The 22,467-nt window shown below is 42.7% G+C and overlaps 1 protein-coding gene across 3 annotated transcripts in view; it reads right to left on the bottom strand.

Annotated features, from left to right (window-relative positions):
* The window catches only part of LOC309559633 (homeobox protein meis3), a 73,824-nt gene that overhangs the window by 42,990 nt on the left and 8,367 nt on the right, over positions 1-22,467 (bottom strand). For all 3 annotated transcript variants that reach the window (XM_082262970.1, XM_082262971.1, XM_082262972.1), the window contains exons 3-6: positions 20,927-21,074; positions 14,072-14,122; positions 9,264-9,314; positions 4,246-4,395 (exon numbers count right to left, since the gene is read on the bottom strand). In XM_082262970.1, coding sequence (XP_082119096.1) covers positions 4,246-4,395; positions 9,264-9,314; positions 14,072-14,122; positions 20,927-21,074 — 400 coding nt within the window. The remainder of the gene's footprint in view (positions 1-4,245; positions 4,396-9,263; positions 9,315-14,071; positions 14,123-20,926; positions 21,075-22,467) is intronic.

Raw genomic sequence — 22,467 nt, 5'->3', positions numbered from 1 at the left:
GGAAGAGAGGCGGGAGAATGCCGGGCAGGGCTTCGTTAACTGGAGGGGAACGTAACCAACAATTACAATCCTGGGATGTGCCTCATTAAAGATGCAGCACAGCGTCCCTGTGTGCCGGGTCCACTTCTATCACATGCCCACGTTAATGTACGCACGTCACAACAAGGCCGTTACACATTGCAGCCTACTACAATAGGTACATACATGTTCACACATGCTGACTAAGCACAGCCTGTTTGCTGTAAACCCACCAGATTCAGGTATTGCTGGCCACACAGGTATTGCTAAGCATCATGCTGGCCACATATGCTTCTGGTCTGCACTATCGGACACTACCTGCATGGAGTTTGCATATTCTCCCTGTGCTTGCATGGGGTACTCCAGTTTCCTAGGACATGCTGTTAAGATTAATTGGCTCCTTTCTAAATTGGCCCTAGTATGTGTGAGTGTGTATGTATGCATGTGAGATAGGGGCCCTAGATTGTAAGCTCCTTGAGGCAGGGACTGATGTGATGTACACTATGTAAAGTGCTATGTAATAAAGAAACAAATATCAAAGGTACATAGTTAGTGAGGTTGAAAAAAGACACCAGTCCGTCCAGTTCAACCTATGATGAGTGTGTGTGTATGAGTTTGCTGTCAATAGTACATTGTATACCCCTGTATGCTGTGGTCATTAAGGTGCCCATCTAACAGTTTTTTGAAACTATCGATGCTCCCTGCTGATACCACTGCTTTTGGAAGAGAATTCCACATCCCTACTGCTCTGACGGTAAAGAACCCTTTACGCAGTTTAAGGTTAAACCTCTTCCCTTCTAAAATTAGTGAATGGCCACATGTCTTTTTAAATTCCGTTTCGCTGAAAAGTTTGTTCTCTATGCTGGGGTCACCAGTATGGTATTTGTACATTGATATCATATCCCCTCTCAAGTGTCTCCTCTCCAGAGAGAATAAGGTCAATGCTTGTAGTCTTTCCTCATAGCTGATGTCCTCCATTCCCTTTATTAGCTTTGTTGCCTTTCTCTGGACTCTCTCCAGTTCCAGCACCTCCTTCCTAAAGACCGGTGCCCAGAACTGGACGGCATATTCAAGGTGTGACTGGACCAGAGTCTTGTAAAGTGGGAGAATTATCGTTTTATCTCTGGAGTGAATCCCCTTTTTTATACATCCCAGTATTCTGTTGGCTTTGCTTGCAGCAGTTGGCATCGCATGCCATTGCTGAGCTTGTTATCTACTAGGACCCCCAGATCCTTTTCCATCTTAGATTCCCCCAAAGGTTCTCCCCCTTAGCGAGTAACTTGCGTTTGTATTTTTGGTACCCAAATGCATTACCTTACATTTTCCAACATTAAACCTCATTTGCCCTGTAGATGCCCACCCCATTATTTTGTTCAGGTCTTCCTGTAAGATTTCCACATCCTGTGTAGAAGTTATTGCCCTGCTTAGTTTAGTATCATCCGCAAATACCGGGATTGTGCTGGTTATCCCATCTTATAGATCGTTTGTGAGTGAATTAAACAGAATTGGTCACAGGACAGATTCTTGGGGGACCCCACTTTCCACACCAGACCATATCGAAATTTCAATTACATTTGGCAGTGTGTGGAATATTAATGTTTTTAAGTGATAAAATTCAACATAGCAAAACCCTGAACTTAAATAAAAAAATGCTGTACCACATACATTACAACCCCATTAAAAACAATTGAGTATCTTCTACAGCAGGGATCTCCAAACTACGGCCCTCCAGCTGTTGTGGAACTACACATCCCATGAGGCATTGTAAAACTCTGACATTCACAGACATGACTAAGCATGATGGGATTTGTAGTTCCTGGAGGGCCAAAGTTTGGAGACCCCTGTTTAATTTGAACGCAAAATAAACAGAAAGTGAAAATGTTCATAGTTTGGTTTTCATAGATATGATCACAATATCAAGACAAGAGTATTTTTAATAGATTGACATGTTTATGGGTTTAATAAGGGATTTCATTTGAGGGCCCATTCACTCCATGCATGTTGGGTAGTATTTCCCAATGCAGTTCCAATGGACAGACAAGGCAGTTGGCCTTATGCATAGCTTCCACTGTCCCTGATTTCAATGGACTGTCCCTGATTTGGAACAAAGTCCCTCTGTCCCTCTTTCATTTGTCCCTCATTTTGGCCTTATTTATGTAGTTGTTCAAAAGCCATTATAAAGGAATAGTAGTGGTAAACGAAAAAAAAAAAGCACTTGTGGGTTTCACTAATAATTTTTTGGATAATTCTCCTTTAAGGGGGCGTGGCAGGGGGTGTGTCCTATGCCTACATACTTTTGCTAATAGATGTCCTTCGTTTCGATCTCAAAAAGTTGGGAGGTATGCTTATGTCTTATTGTTTTGGTTTACACTAACGCGCTGTATTGGTGTGCGCTGAAGAAAAGTTGGACAGAATGCATTTTTACGCAGTGCAGCATAAAAAGGAAATCTCTAAATTACTTTTTTTCCTGTTGTGATCCTACTTCCTGTTAGAGGGTGGCTACTTTTATTCTACATGGTCCCATTGTATTTAGGAACATAGCCACCGCTCCCAAATTGAACTATGGACTATGGCATGGGTGCCCAACCTTTGGCCCTCCAGCTGTTACGGAACTACAAGTCCCATCATGCCTCTGCCCTTTAGAGTCAAGCTTGTAACTGTCAGCCTTGTAATGCCTCGTGGGACTTGTAGTTCCAAAACAGCTGGAGGGCCACAGGTAGAGCACCCATAGACTGGGATATGTAGTGTGTATAGAGCTGTGCACGTGACCACAATTGATGTGCACTGCTTGTTACAAACAAATGGAAGTGAGGGGGGGGGGGGGAAGGAGAGGTTTGGGAGCTTACAAAGGACATTACAAGGAAGCAAAAATACACGGTAAGCAATGATTTAATGAAAAATAGATTACAGGGATTTTAAGTAGTGGCTGTGTGTGGATTATTTTTGGAGTATAGGGAAATTATTTAGTGTCCCGTTAAAGAACTATTTTTTTTATTACGGGAAATATCATTTTAAACTTAGGTTCTCTTAAAATGACTAAATACACAACTTGCTGCATAGTCAATCAATCCAATACATCAAGCCAATAGAAGGATGCTGCATTGTCAATTAAAGTTCACCTTTAAAAAAAATAAAATAAATAATAATAATAATAAATGCACACATTTTGGAGTTAAAAAAAAATGTGCATTTATTTAATTTTTTTAATTTTTTTTTTATTTTTAGAGCCTGTAAAGCATTGCACCCACGATCAGCAGATCGCGGGTACAGTGCCAGGCTCCCGCAGACTGTCAGCAAAGCAGTCTGCCAGTACCTCCGATATGGGCAGGCGGTTACTAAAGCCCCGTACACACGCACAGATTGTTGGCCGTAAATTATTGGCCAACGTCCGATTGGCAGATTGTAGGCTTGTTAGTATAATGTTTCCGACAACCAACTGCGAATTTTCGGCCGAAAAAAATCTGGTGTGCATGCTATAAAATTTTTGTTGGCAAACAACAGAACGGCCGATTGTTCCTCAGTCAGTACAGATTTCGGCAGACAAAAATCAGATGAGCAAGACTGGGCATGCCCAGAGAAGAAAAAACACACTGAAAGTCAACCATCACATGACATCACTTCTGAAGTTGGTTTTTGTTGGCCAACAAAAGTCCAGTGCAAGTCTTGAGCACATTTCAACCAACACAACAACACTGGACAAAAGTTGGCCGATCAGTTGGCCAACAATCTGTGCGTGTGTACGGGGCTTTAGTTTCGGGAAGATCAATGAACTACCATAATTCTGTGAATGAATGACGCGGCCTCTTTGGCGGAGCTCTGCACAACCGCGTTGTTTATGAATTGTGACAGCGGGTGCGGGGAGAGGATCCCTTGTACGCTGTCACAATGGGGGATCAGGGCGGGGTGGTTGAAGGGAATTCAGTAAAATGTCACATGTTACACCCTAAATATGGATGTAACATGTTACTAAAGGTGAACTTATCCTTTAAAGTGGACTTTTCCCTCTCAAAAAAAAAAAGCCCCTGGTCCATTGAAGACTGCATTTTTTTTTTTCTAGTCATCTGTAAAAGAAGAGATTTCTTAAGATTTTATTTCAGGGAGATTTTAGCTGTAAACTGTGGTATCTAGTGGAAGCAATTTACATTAGGGAACAAAGTTGTGGAAATTCTCAGACGTAGGCTGCATGTTGTGATCTTAGTAGTAAAGCTCCTTGATATAGGCCCCTACCTGATCCGATAGACTTGTACAGGATCCTGTGAAATCTTCCAGATCTGATTTGGAGGAGCCATCACGGTCGTCTATCACCAAGTCGATGGGCATCTTGCCTTTCAAACAGGTGATGTATCGATGACAGAAGTTATCACACAAATCATGAACCTACAAGGGGCATAATAGTTATGTGTTATTCAAGAAAAAGTACCTTTCCACCTAGATGTATTATTATACAGGATTTATATAGCACCAAAAATTTGCGCAGCCCTTTACAACATGAGGGCAGCCAGTACGGATACATAACAATTCAATACAATCTAGAAGGAATATATACAAACTAATTTATTCTTGGGATGCTACTAAAAGAAAAAGTAAGGCTGGCCATACACGGTTCGAACCTGCCACGATTCGAACCATTAATGGGCGGGCTGAATGTACCAGGTTGATCAATCAATCAACTTGGGTACAGCCACCCTGCCAGATTCTCTTGCGATTATTGCTATCGGCTTTTATAGCCGCTAGCAATAATTACTGTCTTCTCCAGGTGGAGATGGCTTCCCCCGCTGGAAGAAGACTGGTCCCGGCAGGAGGGATTCCAACATCTATCTGTGTTGATGGGGGAATCAAGCGAATATCTTTCCTGCAACCAATTTCGCTCCATGTATAGCCGGCCTTACTTGCTTTTTCCTTAACTGATTAACATAGGTTTATAGGGCCGTCGTCCTGATCCATATCTTGGTTTCTTTGGTGTTCCTCTGAGACACCAGTGGTGAGATGTCCTCACCAGAATTCCCAGATCATCCAAACTACCACAGCCAGAACAAAGCCAATAATATTGTTATGATTTCCAATGTAGAATTAACAAATAGGGAAATTCAGCCTTTTGGGAAAGCAAGGAAATCCACAAACTATGCATTCACATGTCAGCGTATTGATCGCGGGCAGAATCGCTGCGATTCCGCCCGCGAGCCGGAAATCATTGCAAATCGCGGGACGCCTGTGCATTGCCCGTGCATAGCACCCCAAACGCTGAGCGATGTTGCTGCGATTTCCGCCTGCCGAATCGCGGTAACATCACGCAAAAAAAATCGCGGGACGCATTACGCCTAAAAAAGTACAAGAGCTTCTCTGGAGCGTAATGCGTCCCGCGTTTTTTTTGCGCGGTTACCGTGATTCGGCAGGCGGAAATCTCGGCAACATCGCACAGCGTTTGGGGTGCTATTGCAAATCACGGGCAACGCACAGGCATCCCGCGATTTGCAATGATTTCCGGATCGCGGGCGGAATCGCGGCGATTCTGCCCGCGATCAATACGCTGACATGTGAATGCAGCCTAAGTGTATTTCTGAGAGATATAAGAAGCCAGCAGGTGTTTCAACCAACTAATGGCCAACCAAAAGTGAAATATACGAGAACCTAGGGGCTCTGCACACTGAGCGTTGGACTTTCTCCTCTAAATGCCTTTTACTTCTGGCAAGAAAAAAAAAACAACTTAAAAAACGTGCCTAAAGCCGCGTATTGCATAGGCTTTAAAGCATTTAGGCATTTATAGATTCTTTTGGCCAGAATATTAATTTATTTTGGCCATTGGCATAAATGAATGCTCAAGCGCTAAAAGCGTCTAGTGTTTAGTTGTGTTTAGATGAGTTTAGACATGTGAAGGTTTTTTTTCCCTTTCCTGAATTCGCTGGTGATGTTTTTTTTCAGCCTGTAAACGCTCTTCTTCTAATACGACTGGACAATGCATGGACACTAACAAAGAGGTGCCTTTACAGGCAGAAAAAAATGCCAAACGCCTGTAAAAGCGTTTTTAAATCTCAATGTGCATAAGCCTTTAAAGCCCAACCATGTCTTGCCATTCACAGGCTAAAAAGGCATGCTGGGACTTGTAGTTCTTAAAGAACCGAAGAGATATACAGGTTGACCATACATCCCTGTAGACTGAAAAAGCCACCCAATTATCATCCCCCTGGCAGTGAGTAACCTAGGCGTAAGGTGAACACAGAGAGGCCAATCTTTATTCAGTTATAATACACAGCTCTTACCTCCCACCTCTACAACCCCCAGGCCCCTTCTTTAATCCTCCCTGATTCCCAGCAGGCCAGCGAAGGGAATCAAAGGGTTAATTACCACATTAACAAGAGGATTATCTGGTTACAAACCAGCAGCGCCTCTTGTATCCTTTAATGAGCTCATTAGCTTATCAAACCAGAGGGGCAGTTCTGAAGTGGTGCCTTTCATCTCTGCCCCCTCCCCTGCCCCTCAAAGTGGTATGTGCCAGCAGTGCTCCTCTACAGCCTGATGGGATTCTCCATATGGGAGGAGGCAGGGGGAGCCCTTTTTTCTCCTGACTGTACAATTAACCTTTTCTTGCCTGCGGGCATGCAGAGCACGCCTTGCTTTGCCTCCTCATCTTTACATGCACAGCTCATTACTGCACCTTGCATCCATCCGTGTAAAATAGACAGAAAACTACATGCGCTGCGTAGCAGTTGACCTAAATATCCAACGGACCTTAATGTGTTTATGTACAGCCCTCACAGTATACACTGAAACAGCAAGATCTAGCAGGTGCTACAATGTTCTAACCAAGAGAGCTTGCAATCTAGAAGGCGAGATCAGTTCAGCTTATCGTCATCCTATTTAATTAACTAAAGGGCCACTACATCAGAAAAATTAATTATAAATCTTGTGTTATAAAACATACAAATAACATTTACAACTATGTATATGTATCCATGTTAATAGAGAAATTTAAATGGTGAGACGTTTATGTGACTTGACCTTGCAGCCTTTTTTTTCTGTGTTAGCTGCCATATTAGGTAAAAAGATGAATATGGGGGAGATCTACTAAAATTGGTGCACACAGAATCTGGTGCAGCTGTGCACGGTAGCCAATCAGCTTCCAGGTTTCTATTGTCAAAAGCCTAATTGAACAACCTTAAGTTAAAAGCTGATTGGTTTAGTAAGCAGAGCTGCACTTGATTTTGTGTGCTCCAGTTTTAGTAAATCTCCCCCTATTTGCTGTCATTTTAAATCTTCAGTTCTGATCTCTGGATCCATTTTAAAACCTCTTGTACTTAAAGGCTCAGTCCACCTTTGTGATCGTGTTTCATGCTACATCCATATTTAGAGTGTAAAATGAAACATAGTTACCTTCCCCAATCCCTTATTCTCAAACTGCCCCCCCCCCCTACTACCTGAATTGTGGTGTGCTTCTCCCTGGAGCACCCTGTTGACTGATTTAGCACAGCTGGGTTTGCACAGCCGCATCATCCATTCACAGGGATTTGTGAATCGAGAGCCTACAAGCCCCAACTGCCACTGCAGCAGGACTTGGAGATCTAAATGGAGCACAGGTGTCACTGTACTTGTAGACCATTGATTACTTCCTCCAGGCTCAGAATTGTAGATCCTTAAAGTGGAGGTCCACCCAATAGTGGAATTTCCGCTTTAGGGACTCCTCACCCCCTTACATCCCACATTTGGCATATCATTTTTGTTTCTTGAGGAGGGGGGGAGGGAGGGAGTGGGTACCTGGTTTTGATAGGTACCCAGCTTCCACTTCCTCTCGGGCTGCCTAAGCGACTCAAGCGGAAGCCTCTCCCCCTCCCTCCCTGAGCCTTTACACACAGACATGTTGCTTTGCAATGCAAGCTGGCCATATTTGGCTTGAATTTAGGTCCAATTCCCACTAAACTGGCTGGAATTTAGGCCCTGAGTGGTTCTGTCAGCACCAATCGAAAATTGTCAGCTGAACCATGATTGAATCCTATCGGATGCCGTCACTGTTCGGGTATTCATGCAGCTACCGGTGCTGCGGCTGTCAGATAACAAAAGCTGGCAGGGGAGGTTTCTTCAATCATGCAGTTTAGCTGAATGGCGGAATCAATTGAGGCGGACTTGGGAATCAACACATGTATGGCCAGCCTTGGGCCACCAATAGACGGTTAGAATCTTTTTTCTCAGTTTAAACCGTGTACGGGCAGGCTGAATGTACCAAGTTGATTGATCGATCAACTCAGATACAACCAGCCTGCTGGATTTACTTGTGATTATCACTAGTGGCTGCTATAGCCGCTAGCAATAATCACTGTGCTATCCCGGCGGGGGCTGCTTCTCCGCCCCCCCCCCCCCTTACCCCATCGCCAGGATAAGACAATGTCTCGGCAGGAGGGATTCCCCTGTCAGCAATGTCTATGCTGATAGGGGAATCGTGGTTGCAGGAAAGAAATTTGCACCTTCTATGGCCTGCCTTAAGCCTATTATACACAGGCTGAATGGTGGGAAGTTCAATAGAAACTGGTCGACATTCGACCCGTGTGAATTGAAGTCGGTCCTACAGAAGCCGGCTGTTTGGCCGGCTTTTGTCCGAGGCTTGTGACCGAAAAAGGTCTGCCTACTGGCTTCCAATCAGCCAATGACTGAGAGCGCTGACCTGAGTATTCTAACAGGAGGGGGGCCTCCCCCTGTCAAAAACACAATGGCTCAGCAGGGGAGATCACTGTACTAACATCAGATTGTTAGTACAGTGGCTCTGATCTGAGCAGTCAGGTCTATAGGTGTGTACTAGGCTTAAGTCTGCTTCTGGAATTGCAGATCCCACCTCAGGCTGGTCGGACATGCTGTGATTTGTAGTTCCTCAATAAATAGATGCTCACCGGTGTGTAACAGTCTGGCCTTTGCAAAACTCCTTGGCTGCTGGTTCTTACAGCAGCTATCCTGAGTCGAGCATATGACGTGTCTTCTCCTTAGCTGAAAACTCAGAGGGAGCTACTGTGTCTTGAGGGCTGTAGTGTTCTGTGTCTATGTGGAAATAATTGTTCAGCTTGTCCTAGTTACAGTACTAGAGGGTACAAACCTTAGCTCAGCACCTCTTCACACTGCCCCCCCCCCCCCCCCGCTCTCCTCCATAGATCAGCATGCACATCACTGAATTCACCAAATCACTTTCTGCTCACTTGAGACCCAACAGCTGAACTGTAACAACTGGTAGCCCCCAAAAAGGCTGATATTTCTTTATTTTATCTTACCTTTTCAAGCTCTAACAAGTGAAATCGTAAAACCTGGATCGCCTGTATCATCTGCAAATAAAAAGAGCGAGAAGCAGAGCTGTCAATCATATCTGACATATAAGTCATTTAAGAAAGTATTACTGCAGAACAATATAGTACATCACATCTAATGAAAGCCCCATATACACTGAGTGCATTGTAGTTATTGTACTTTGGAAATATGTTCACTTTGAGCATAACCAAATGATGTGTACTAGAGATCGACCGATTATCGGCAATGCCGATATATTGGGGGCCGATATGCACTTTCCCCGATATATCGGAATCGGCCCCAGGGGTTACAGATATTGGCAATATTTCAGGAAAGTGCTGTACCGGAGTGATGCCTGCAGCTACAGGCATCAGCCCGGTTCCTGGCGTCCATAGCCGATGGTCGGCTGTCTTGTAATGACAACCGATGTGGTTGAGAGGCCGCTCGGCTGTCATTACAAGGAGCGCTCCCCCCCCCTACCACCGCCTTCTGCGCCTCGCCCGGGACTCCCATCCCACCGGGAGACCCGGGCAACCAGCCTGCATGGCCGCCGAAGACCCCATCAAAGCCACATTCGGCTCTGATTGGGTCTCCATGGAAAAACCCGGAAGTGATGTCATGAGTGACATCACTTCCAGGTACTGTCTGGCCCCAGACTAAAAAAAAATGACAGCATTCAAAACAGCCAAACTTGGCGTTTTGAATGCTTTTAAGTGCAGAGGAGGGGTTTGGGGTCTTTTGGACCCCCAGATCCCTCCACAAAAGTACCTGTCAAGTGATAAAAATTTAAAATAATTTTTTTTTATATATATACGAAAATATCGGCCGAAACCGATATGCAATGGCCAAAATATCGGTATCGGCAACGAAAAACCGATATCGGTCGATCACTAGTTAGAATATCTAAATTTCACAGGTATCTCAGAGAATCACAGGATCGCTACGCGTTTCGCTTGTAGCTTCTTCAGGATATCCTGTCAATACCAGCTTCCAAAGGGAAGAAGATAAATATGGAGCATCTGGAGCTGTAACATGGAAGGAGAGGACTTGGGCACACCTGTCCCAGCCAGAAAGAGGGCAGAGAGCCACACCACAGATGTTACACTGGTATTTCCAAATTCAGGGGTGTCTGTCACGAGGCAATATCACTTGTTGGAATGGGATATCACATAAGCCTGTGAGTCCACTTTTCCCATAGTCTGTCCAATTACCCCTCTCTGTTTGGCAAGTGCTGGTCCCTCCCATAGCACCCCTCTACTGAAGGGATCCAGATGATATTCAACTTTGAGCAAGCCCAAAAGATGTGTGCACACTTATGTACGATCCACGAGGCTTATTGAATGCACTGTAAATGTCCTTTTGCCCCAATATGATCTCGTCCCAAACCATGGCTTGCTAAGTGTTCTAAGAGCTTACAATCACAATTTTTAATCAATAAACCAATGCATGAGTGAAACACAGAAACCAGATTATCATAACGAGAATTATTAAGAGAGGATTTCTGATAAGCAGTATTAGTACTATAGAGGTGGAGACGTTGGGGTTGGAGTGAGACATTGGGTTTGATTTACTAAAGGCAAATATGCTGCAAGGGAAATTTCCCTTAGCTTAGTGAATGCTTTGAAAATTCACTTTTCAAAGAATATCCAATTACATACAAGGAAAATAAAAGTTTTTTTCTTGTACATGTTTAGATGACGATCAGTAGAGCTTCACCTTATTCACTAAGCTAAGGGAAAATTTCCTTGCAAAGTGAAAAACCTATTTGTCTTTAGTAAATAAACCCCATTGTGATTACTATTGGCTTATCAAAAACAACTGCAGGCCTCGTGGTCAATGCCTATGTTGCCCGGAAGCTAGGGAAAATATATTGAAAGGGCAAAGGTGACTGTCTGCAGGTCTACCAGAATAGGGGGCGCTAATAGGACCTGCTAGTATTGTAGACTGGATTGTGATGATCATAACTCAGGCTTATATTTTAAATCCTTGGTTCTCTGAAGAGCTATTTTTCTCTTTGTTTAAAAAAAAAAAAACTTCAATTTTATTAGGAAGAAAAACTTTCCAGGTTAAGAATATAATTCACAGATAAAAGAAAAAAAAAAATGTTTGGGGCTGAATGAATACAATACACTGACCGTCCACTTTATTAGGTACACCTGTTCAAATGGTTGGTAACACAAATTGCTAATCAGCCAATCACATGGCAGTAACTAGACGCGGTGAAGACGACTTGCTGAAGTTCAAACTGAGCATCAGAATGGGGAAAAAATGGGATTTAAGTGGCATGGTTGTTGGTGCCAGACGGGCTACTCTGAGTATTTTCAAAAACTGCTGATCTACTGGGAATTTCACCACAATCGTCTCTCGGGTTTACAGAGAATGGTCCAAAAAGGAGAAAATATCCAGTGAGCAGCAGTTGAGTGGATGAAAATGCCTTGTTGATGTCAGAGAAGAATGGGCAGACTGCTTTGAGATGATAGAAAGGCAACAGTAACTCAAATTGCCACTCGTTACAACCATGGTATGCAGAATACCATCTCTGAACACACAACGCATCGAACCTTGAACCAGATGGGCTACAGCAGCAGAAGACCACACCGAGTGCCACTCCTGTCAGCTAAGAACTGGAAACTGAGTCTACAATTCGCACAGGCACAAAATTGGACAATAGGAGACTGAAAAAATGTTGCCTGGTCTGATGAGTCTGGATTTCAGCTGCGACATTCAGATGGAAGGGTCAGAATTAGACGTAAACAACATGAAAGCATGGATCCATCCTGCCTTGTATCAGCGGTTCAGGCTGGTGGTGTAATAGTGTGGGGGATATTTTCTTGTCACACTTTGGGCCCCTTAGTACCAACTGAGCATTGTTTAAATGCCACAGCCTACCCGAGTATTGTTGCTGACCATGTCCATCCCTTTATGACTACAGTGCACCCATCTTCTGATGGCTCCTTCCAGTAGGATAATGCACCATGATGTCACAAAGCTCAAATCATCTCACCACTGGTTTCTTGAACATAATAATGAGGTCACTGTATTCCAATGGCCTTCACAGTCACCAGATCTCATCCAATAGAGCACCTTTGGGATGTGGTGGAACGGGAGATTCCCATCATGGATGTGCAGCCGACAAATCTGCAACTGTGTGATGCTATCATGTCGATATGGACCAAAAGCTCTGAGGAATGTTTCCAACACCTTGTTGAATCTATGCCATGAATAATTAAGGCAGTTCTGAAGGCAAAAGAGGTTCCAACCCGGTACGAGCAAGGTGTACCTAATAAAGTGGCCGGTAAGTGAACAATACAATGGAGATTTCTGGTTGGCAGAATCAATTGATGTTTCTCATTCAGCCCACAGGAGTGCATGAAATTTGACCTCAAGCTCTGCACAGGCTCCTGGGGAAAGTAGTGACACAAATACAAAAGCAGGGGAACCAGAATTTTTAGAAGTTCTGTCTACACATACGCAGGTTGAAATATTCCCCCACATTTCTAGAAAAACATGGCTCACGGCATCTTGATATGGAAAGGACATTTTTAGCATTAAATGGCTAAAAGTGGAGTTCCAGCCATTCACTCACCTGTCCAACGGTCCAGCGATGCGGCCGCCCGAAGCCTCGATCCTCTCCCTCGGCGCCGGCATCATTGCTGTGGGCACCCGGCTGTGACAGTTTGCGGCTTCACAGCCGGGGTACGCACTGTGCATGCGCGAGTCGCGCTGCGCGTCTTGATTGGCCGGCAATCTTCTGGGACCTCTGACGTGTCCCAGAAGATTGCAGGGAGGGAGGGGGAGAGGAGAACTCCCGTTCAGGGCGCCGCGGCACTCCGAGCGGAAGTGGGAGCGGGTACCTGTCAAAATTAGGTACCCGCCCCCCCCCCCAAAAAAAATGACATGCCAAATGTGGCATGTCAGGGGGTCAGGACTCCCTAAAGCGGAAGTTCCAATTTTGGGTGGAACTCCGCTTTAAGTAACAATCACAATACAGTAAACCCCCGCTCCATCGCGGTTCAGTTTTTGCGGTCCCGGCATATTGCGTTTTTTTCTGTAATGTTATTTTACTATATAAATCATTAAAAATGAAATATTTTTGTGTTTTCCGTAGCTCTTGCTATGTCTCTCAGTATCTTTTATGTGTTTAAATGAGTTTCTATTGTTTTAAAAGTGTGTTTAAAGACCTTAAAATGCTTTTACACGTACAGTGACAGTAAAAAAATCATGCCTACAATGCATTTTAATAGGGTTTTTCTATTTCGCGGATTTTCACTTTTCGCGGCTGGGTCCGGAACGTAACCCCCGCAATGGAGGGGGGTTTACTGTATATAATTTAAACAAAGCTGAAGAGCTGCTCTTTGTTTTAAAAGATCTGCCTGGTGCTATCTATCTCTGATCAAATAAAAAATATATAACTATAAAATATAGCGTATCTATAATTCATCTATAACTTCCCACCAACCTATATCAAAACTTTTTTCACTAAACACCTGTGACATTTCCTCTTAAAAAAAAAAAAAGTAAAAAAGCTATATGCCTTTTAAAGAAGACATTTTTGACATGGAAAGATTAAATGATGTACAGTTTATACAAGGGTGGCAGAACCTAATAACGTAAGGGGCCTACTTGTGTCTTTACGGTTACCTGGCTTGTAACAGCCAATCAAATCCTTGCAGGATAGATTGGAAAATAAATGGAGCAATATGAATGGTGGTAATATGCAACACAGTTGAAAAATGCATATGCCATACAATCTGATAATGAGAAATTCCAGGTTCCTCTCTCACATAAGTCTTACCAGGTTGTCCAGCTCCGGATTGGAAGAGAAGAGAGGTTTTTCCGTTCTGACCTGGAGACATAAAACAGAAACACAGTGCATTACCATCAAAGAGAGAAGCTCTCCGTCCCGCTGACACCACGTGCATCCCCCTCCAGTTCTCCTCCAGATAAACTTTGCATTTTATTCTCCAATAATCTATTAAATGGTTGATCTTCTTGCCTTGCGTATCCTCTAGAGGAGGCTCCTCTGTGGCCTCACGTCAGCAGCTCTCCTTTAATATCCTAAACCCTCTCGCTTTCCCCATCCATAAAACATCAACGAGGAGATATCGGGATTTTTCCTATCGCCCAACTTCAGAAAGAGACATTTGTTTTAAGGAGAAAGAGTGATCGTGTGTTTTAAGTGTTTCTCCATTGATTTTCTTTTCCCCCTTAGCATTTACTTTATGCTCAAGAACATTTTTTTTAAAAAAAAATGAACCCAGATTTTAACTTTAAAGAGAAACACCAACTTTGTATGCCAGAAAACATGCTTATTTCTGTTCAATGTTTCACTTGAAACCCCAGAGCCAGTATCATGTTAATTCCTTATATAATTCTCCGGATACAATTGTCTCTATTGTTGGCCTTATGTGGTCTGTCTTAAAAAGAAAAGAAAAAGTCCAGATTTTTACTAATTTCTCTGCTTTGAGGCTGCTGTGGAACGCACTGTGCATGGAAGTCAGTTATGACCAGGTTAGACTGACCATAGACTTGGCTGATGTCCACTCAAGAAAGGAGGTTGGAATGGAAAGGTCCTGGCATATTTTGTACATTTCCCCTAGTCTCACTTCTGTCTACCACATTTTCCCTCTACTCGGTGATGAAAGGATCAGTCTTGTGCAGAGATTTCCCTGACTAGCTAGACCAGTCTTTCTCAACCAGGGTCCCTTCAGAGGTTGCTAGGGGTTCCTTGAGAAATGAGCAACCTCTGCCTCTCAGGTGAGTAACCACTGACACCAATGATCTTTAAAGATATCTGTATGGGGGATTCTTCGAATGACCACAATTGTAAGCAATGACCATTACACTAAAGCCATGTGCATTGATAATTGGCCGTGAATTTTCGGCCAACGTCCGATCGGCCGATTTTCGGCTTGTTAGTATGATGCTTCCGACAACCGACTCCGACTTTTCGGCCGAAAAAAATCTGGTGTGCAGGCTATAAAATTTTTGTTGGCCGTCAACACAACGGCCGATTTTCCATCAGAGCCGGTTCACACTGGGGCGACTTGTCAGGCGACCTGGTCGCCTGACAAGTCCTTGTGGGTCGCCTGCCATAGATTAGCACAGGACCCGTTCTAATAGGAGCGACACAAGTCGTTCCGACTTAGAAAAAGCTTCCTGTACTACTTTGGTGCGACCTGGAGCGACCTGCATTGACTTCAATGATATGAAGTCCGTGCATGCCGCTCCGGGGTCGCGGTGCGCGCTGTGCACCGCGACTTCACAGGTCGCCCCGGCAAGTCGGGTCGCCCCTATGTGAACCGGCTCTCAGTCAGTACAGATTTCGGCAGACAAAAATCTGATGAGCAAGACTGGGCATGCTCAGAGAAGAAAAAACACGCGGGAAGTAAACCAGCACATGACATCACTTCTGAAGTAGATTTTTGTTGGCCGTGAAAATTTGTGTGCAGTCTAGGCACATTCCAACCAACAAAACACCACTCTGGACAAAAGTCGGACGATCGGTCGGCCGATAATCGTTGCGTGTGTACGAGGCATAACATACTATGAGCTGTATATATAGTAATTATTAGCAGGGGTTCCCTAAGCTTGGAATGTTATTTCAAGGGTTTCTCCATGCTAAAAAGGTTGACAAAGGCTTAGCTAGACTGTGTTGAGTAAAGCCAAAAACACTCAATATTGGACCCTAGGCCAACCCGAAATGACCAAATCGGCGTAACGGGCTGCTAAATCATTGGCCAGGTGGGGTTCAATCGGGCAATTTCATTGGCTGCTTTGCTCTAAACATATAGGTTCTTTTGCGTATAGATCACACATGGCAACCAGTGTATTTGAAAAATATTACTATAGGGCCTGAAGGACCAGCAAAAATATAAACATTTAGGAAAATGGAGACCTGGAGTGTCAAGATCCTGATCACTATGCCAAGCTTTAAAAAAAAGGGCACAAGTTATACAAGCCGCTTGCATCTCTTTAACAGCCTCCCAGGATGTACTGACACTATACTTCATTAGTAGTCATTAAACTCACACTTTTAATTACATTGCCGGTGCACATATGCAGTGCAGCAGACCAACTACACTGAATAACAGTGTTCATTGAGCAATGCTTACTGCTGCATAGTTTTGCTTCTGAAAAGGTGGGTGATCAGATATCGCCTTCAAACTCACCCTCCCCATAACAACATTAGATTGTACAATCTCAAGAGCAGGGTGCTTCTATTGTAACTATACTGTCATAAAATACTGTTCTAACTGTTGGTGCTTTATAAATCCTGTATTAGGCCTCTTGCACACGATACTCCTGTTTGAGATTCTACTTTTTTCAGACGTTTTTTTTTTGTATGTATTTGCGCACATTTTTGCGCAAATGCGTTTGCACATTTTTGCGCAAATGCGTTTGCACATTTTTGCGCAAATGCATTCGCACAGTATATTGTAACTATACTGTCAAAAAATACTGTTCTAACTGTTGGTGCTTTATAAATCCTGTATTAGGCCTCTTGCACACGATACTCCTGTTTGAGCATCTACTTTTTTAGACTTTTTTTTTTTTTTTTTGTATGTATTTGCGCATATTTTTGTGCAAATGCATTTGCGCATTTTCTTGGACACGCGTGCATTTTCGCGCAAATGCGCAAAAACTTTTTCTCGCGTTCTTGTTCTGTACTGTATGTAGATGAGCATTTGCACACATTTGTGCGCAATTGCGCGTATTTGCACGCATTTACGCGCAAGAGGCGTAAATTACTGACCAAACATGCAGATTTTTCGATTTTGTTTTTACTGAGGAATGCACGGCGCTTGTTTATGCACCTGTGTGCATAGGCACATTACAAATAATTGGCTGTATATTAGCTCAGTTAAAAAAAAAAAGCTGTACTGAGTTTTTTCAAGCTGCAATGCGCAAGAGGCCTAATGCTTGCGCACTGTAATGATGTATGAACATCAGACATTTCTGGCACAAAAAAAAAAAAAACGTGAGGATTGGGCTGTATAGCACTTAGCACATAGATCCCCCTTTAGAGCAGGGTCCCCTATAGATCTCGCTTTAGAGCAGACCAGGGTCCCCATAGATCCCCCTTTAGAGCGGGGTCTGCATAGATCCCTGCTTTAGAGCAGGGTCCCCCATAGATCCCTCTTTAGAGAAGGGTCCCCATAGATTCCTCTTTAGAGCAGAGTCCCCAAAGAATCCCCTTTAGAGCAGGCCAGGGTTCCCATAGATCCTGCTTTAGAGCAGGGTCCCCCATAGATCCCCCCCTTTAGAACAGGCCAGCAGGGTCCCCCATAGATCCCTTATGATCTGATTCTTAGTAGTGGAGCTTAGGAATAGGACACAGACACGACTCATGACAACGAGGAAGCTGGGGCCTAGGGCATGCTGTGCACTGAGACCGGCGGGCATGGGCAGGTTACAAGAAGAAACTCCAATCTCCTCCTCTGATGGTCAGAGCCTGGAGGTGGGGCAACACAAGCGAGCACCTGATTGGTTGACAGGACACCGGCAGTCCTACCAACCAGTGGGCAGCGGCGGGGGAGGTGGACCAGTGGACGCTGCCTGTGACTGCGCTGCTGCGGACCCTGCAAGGACCACTTACGGACACCAATGTCGGTGTAAGGACACCTTGCTGATCACTGACCCTCGTCCTATTTAAAAGTACAGAAAAGGAAGCAGTTTGAGGCACAGATGACTTTCATGGTACCGTAAGGACATTGACAACTTGTATTTAAAAATGTACATGATTTTATATAATACATTGATTGTTAAAAATAAAACACATACACAATTGTACATGAAAATCCTAAAAATACAGATAATTCATGCTATAATCACAACATTTGACTTTTCCAACAATATGAACAACCACCTCAATACTTCCCCAATCCAAGGGGGTCAAGTTAGAGGTGGAAGTCATAAAACCTCAACATGTTTCGCGGATGTACCGCTTCTTCAGGAGTATGGTAGGAAAAAGTGTATTGTCTGTCGTAAAGAGAGAAACATATGCATTATTTGATATAAAAATAGTGTCCCAGGGACATTAATGTTTACTAAAGTCAAAATTGCTAATAATGCTCCATAAAACATCAGACTTTAGGAGTCTAGCAAAAATACCTAAATCCCAGGTTACTTCCTCTATCTGAGGGAGGCAGAGATAACCGCAGCAAACTCACCCAGAGCTGGCCAGACATAAATGCGGCGTTGCCAATATGAGCATTGCCAATATGTACATCCGAGAAACATGTTGAGGTTTTATGACTTCCCCCTCTAACTTGACCCCCTTGGATTGGGGAAGTATTGAGGTGGTTGTCCATATTGTTGGAAAAGTCAAATGTTGTGATTATAGCATGAATTATCTGTATTTTTAGGATTTTCATGAACAATTGTGTATGTGTTTTTTTTTTTCTAACAATCAATGTATTTAATAAAATCATGTAAATTTTTAAATACAAGTTGTCAATGCCCCAAGCTGCTTCCTTTTCTATACGCAGCACGGTTTTGCGTCTATGGGGACATAGAACATCAGTAAAAAAAACGCCTTTATGCCTAAAATCACTGTTTTAGACAACAGTGCGCAATAGGTTTTGTGAGTAGAACCCCAAGTATACGCTCCTTGACTGTAGCAGAATAAAACTTGGAGGGTGGAAATGAAGTGAACATATACAACGTCATCTTTTTTTTTTTTTTTTTTTGGTGAGCTTCAGACATGCTTCTAATGTGAGGTTACAGTTTAGAGAATTTTGATGGAGGAGGGCTCACTGCTGGGTGGAAATGAACTGTGTGTAATGGCTGTTTCATTGTCCAGAACGCACTGAAGCAGCATATTTTCTGAGACAGGCCCCAGGTCCTACTGCAGGCCCAAAGCACTACTATGGAAGACTATTTATTTTAAACAGTGGATGCGGAAATAAAAAGCCAACACAGGTAAATAGCTTTGACTTGGCATATTTTAAGAGATTTAGATAGCATAGATATAAATGGATGCAAGTGTATGTATGCTGGTGAGATAAGGACTTTTAGTTTGTAAGCTCCTTGAGGGCAGTAAATCTGTAATATATGTAGGTAAATTGTCAGTGTTAAAGAAATATCTATAACAAATGAATATATAAATTAGATCAGGCATAGGTGGAGATTTACTAAAACTGGAGCGTGCAAAATCTGGTGCAGCTCTGCATAGAAACCGCTTCAAGGTTTTATTGTCAAAGCTGAAGTTAGAAGCTGATTGGCTACCATGCACAGCTGCACCAGATTCTGAGTGCTCCCATTTTAGTAAATCTCCCCTAAGGCCCCTTTCACACATGCTGTCCGTTTGTCCGTTTTTCATCCACCCGTTGACGTGTGTATCTCTATGTAAAAACGGACCACAACGGATGATCATCAGTTAACATCCGTTTTCATCCGCTTCCGTCAATGTCCGTTTTTTTGAACGTATGAATGCCCTATTTTTCATCCGTCAAAAAAACGGATCGGACGAAAAACGGATGTCAACGGATGAAAACGGACGACAACGGATGAAAAACGGATAACAACTGACGAAAAACGGATGACAACTGACGAAAAATGCTTTCGACAGCCGATCACGACATTACGTCCAACAAAATCCGAAGGGACAAACACGAAAACTTTTGTCGTACAATAGCCTAGCGAAGGAAATCGTTTATTCAGTACAGTATGCGTCAGCTAAAAATCGATAGACAAAGACCACACATGATCAGAAACACAAAAATAACCCGGAAAAAGCCTGGCTGCCATTGTTTTTTTTTTTTTTTTTTTTGCACTATTTGATACGTAGCTACGCAACCAGGAAGCTTTTCCAGAATCGTACAATAAAAATCATACGTTTAGTACGCATTGTTGAATTCGATATTAGTATCATGCAACAAAATGCGAACGATAAGTCGTCCGATTATCTGATCGCGTATACGAGGCAATAGTCTTCATGCAACCGCAAAGCTAATGGACCATACACACTATAAGATTTTCTGAAGACTTTTTCCTTTAGACTTACCAAAACCATATAATATGAGGTCAAACCTAAACACTTTCCATTTGTATGCAACCTGGCAGGCCCTTGCACTACATAGAAAAGGTAAATCTGAAGGAAATCTAACCACAAAAGTTGGATAGTGTGTATCCAGCTTAAGTCCTGTCTTTTCAGCAGCAGTCCAGAGAAACCAAATCAGTGGCACCAAAAACCATGCCTAACTATGAACCCAACTGGCAGGCCATGCCTAGGTTTGTAGTCCCAGAAAAATCCGCCTGGTTATGATAAAGGTTGGCTACTTGTGCTGTTATAGTTCATCAAAAACACACTGAGATTGCAGAAAAAAAAAAAAAGATTCTGTGGTTTTGGTGTTTAGGTAAGCCAAGCAAAAGTTCAAGAGCACAATCTGCAGTCCTCATTGGCTGCTGAAAATGTATGAGGTTGTAGACCCGCCCACCATCCCAGAGATGTCAATTACAAGTCAGGCCAACTGTTCTTTATCTAACGTCAACATTCTAGGCTTCTAAGTGACCTTTCCTCTTTTGTGTTAATTGAATCCATCTTTTCCTGATCACATTCCGGATAAAAAACACACCACATCCAACAAACCATCAGCTGGGTTTTTTTTTTTGTTGTGTTTTGTTTTTGAGTCCTGCTCACGCTCACCTGTTTAGCAAATACGGCAATATCTTCGTTGAAGGAGTCCGACGAGCACACGTCCCCCCCTGGGTAGGAGCCGGAATTATCTCGCGGTGAACACGTCGCCAGTTCGCACTTCTCAAACACCAGCGCCAGTAAGGGAAAGAGGGGGTGTCTGTGGAGGGGAGACAGTGTTACAGTTACACACTGAGAAATAAAATCTCTCACTTTCAATAAAAAAAAAAAAAATCTACATCCCTAGGTTTTAGAGACCTCGGTCATCCAGCTGTGGTTCCGAAAGCTTGCAGTCTATGGAAATTTGCCTCCGAGCGCTGAGTAGGCCGTATACAAAGCCATTCATCAGCCAGACTTATCGGCAAACGCAGCGCAAACATTACTTCCTCTACACAACCGCAGCCACATCAAAAGTGGGCTTTCTATTTATATAAACCTTATATGCCATCTGTGTACATATAGAAATACACACATTTGTATACGGAGATCCATTTTATTTAGCAACACTGTGGACAGGTATCTTGGACAGATGATGTTTGCATACATTATATACTAGCAGATTATAAAGACGTATGTATTTTTAGATGTACACACACGTGTCTGTATATTTATAGACAGGCTGTGGGTGGTATTGTATTACACTTCGACTCTTAACACTGGTTTAACGAGACAAATCTCAGCCTCTGTTTAATGCACGCACTCCAAAAAATGCCTTTTTTTTTTTTTTCAATCATTTAATCAGAATATTATAATAAAACGGGAAATTATTTTCTCAAAATACAGTTGCGGTTTCTGAACCTTGGACTAGGTGTATCATGAAAATAAGCCACAATTTATAAAAATAAAAAACACATAAAGCTGATATGATAACATGACACTATATATCATGTATAGATGATATGACATTATATATATATATATATATATATATTTATAGATGATATGTCACTGCCCATATCATATATAGATGATATGACACTATATATCGTATATAGATGATATGACATTTTATATATATATATATATATTTATATGTATATACAGATGATTTGACACTACCCATATCATATATAGATGAAATGACACTTTATATTGTATATAAATGACATGACAATATATATCGTATATGGATGATATGACACTATATATATATAGATGATATGACTCTACCCATATTATATATAGATGATATGACTCTACCCATATTATATATAGATGATATGACTCTACCCATATTATATATAGATGATATGACACTATATATCATATATAAATGATATGACACTATATATCGTATATAGATGATATGACACTATGGGGGAGATTTACTAAAACTGGAGCACACAGAATCGGATGCAGCTCTTCTTACTAACCAATCAGCTTTTAACTTCAGGTTGTTCAATTAGGCTTTTGACAATAAAACCTGGAAGCTGATTGGCTACCGTGCACAGCTGCACCAGATTCTGTGTGCACCAATTTTAGTAAATCTCCCCCCTATGTATCATATATCTGCTACAGTAGATGTAACATTGCCTTGACAGCTTGCTTTACAT

This window comes from Pelophylax lessonae, assembly GCF_965119305.1.
Source record: "Pelophylax lessonae genome assembly, chromosome: 7".
Classification (NCBI taxonomy): domain Eukaryota; kingdom Metazoa; phylum Chordata; class Amphibia; order Anura; family Ranidae; genus Pelophylax; species Pelophylax lessonae.
This window is presented reverse-complemented; position numbering and strand designations above follow the sequence as displayed.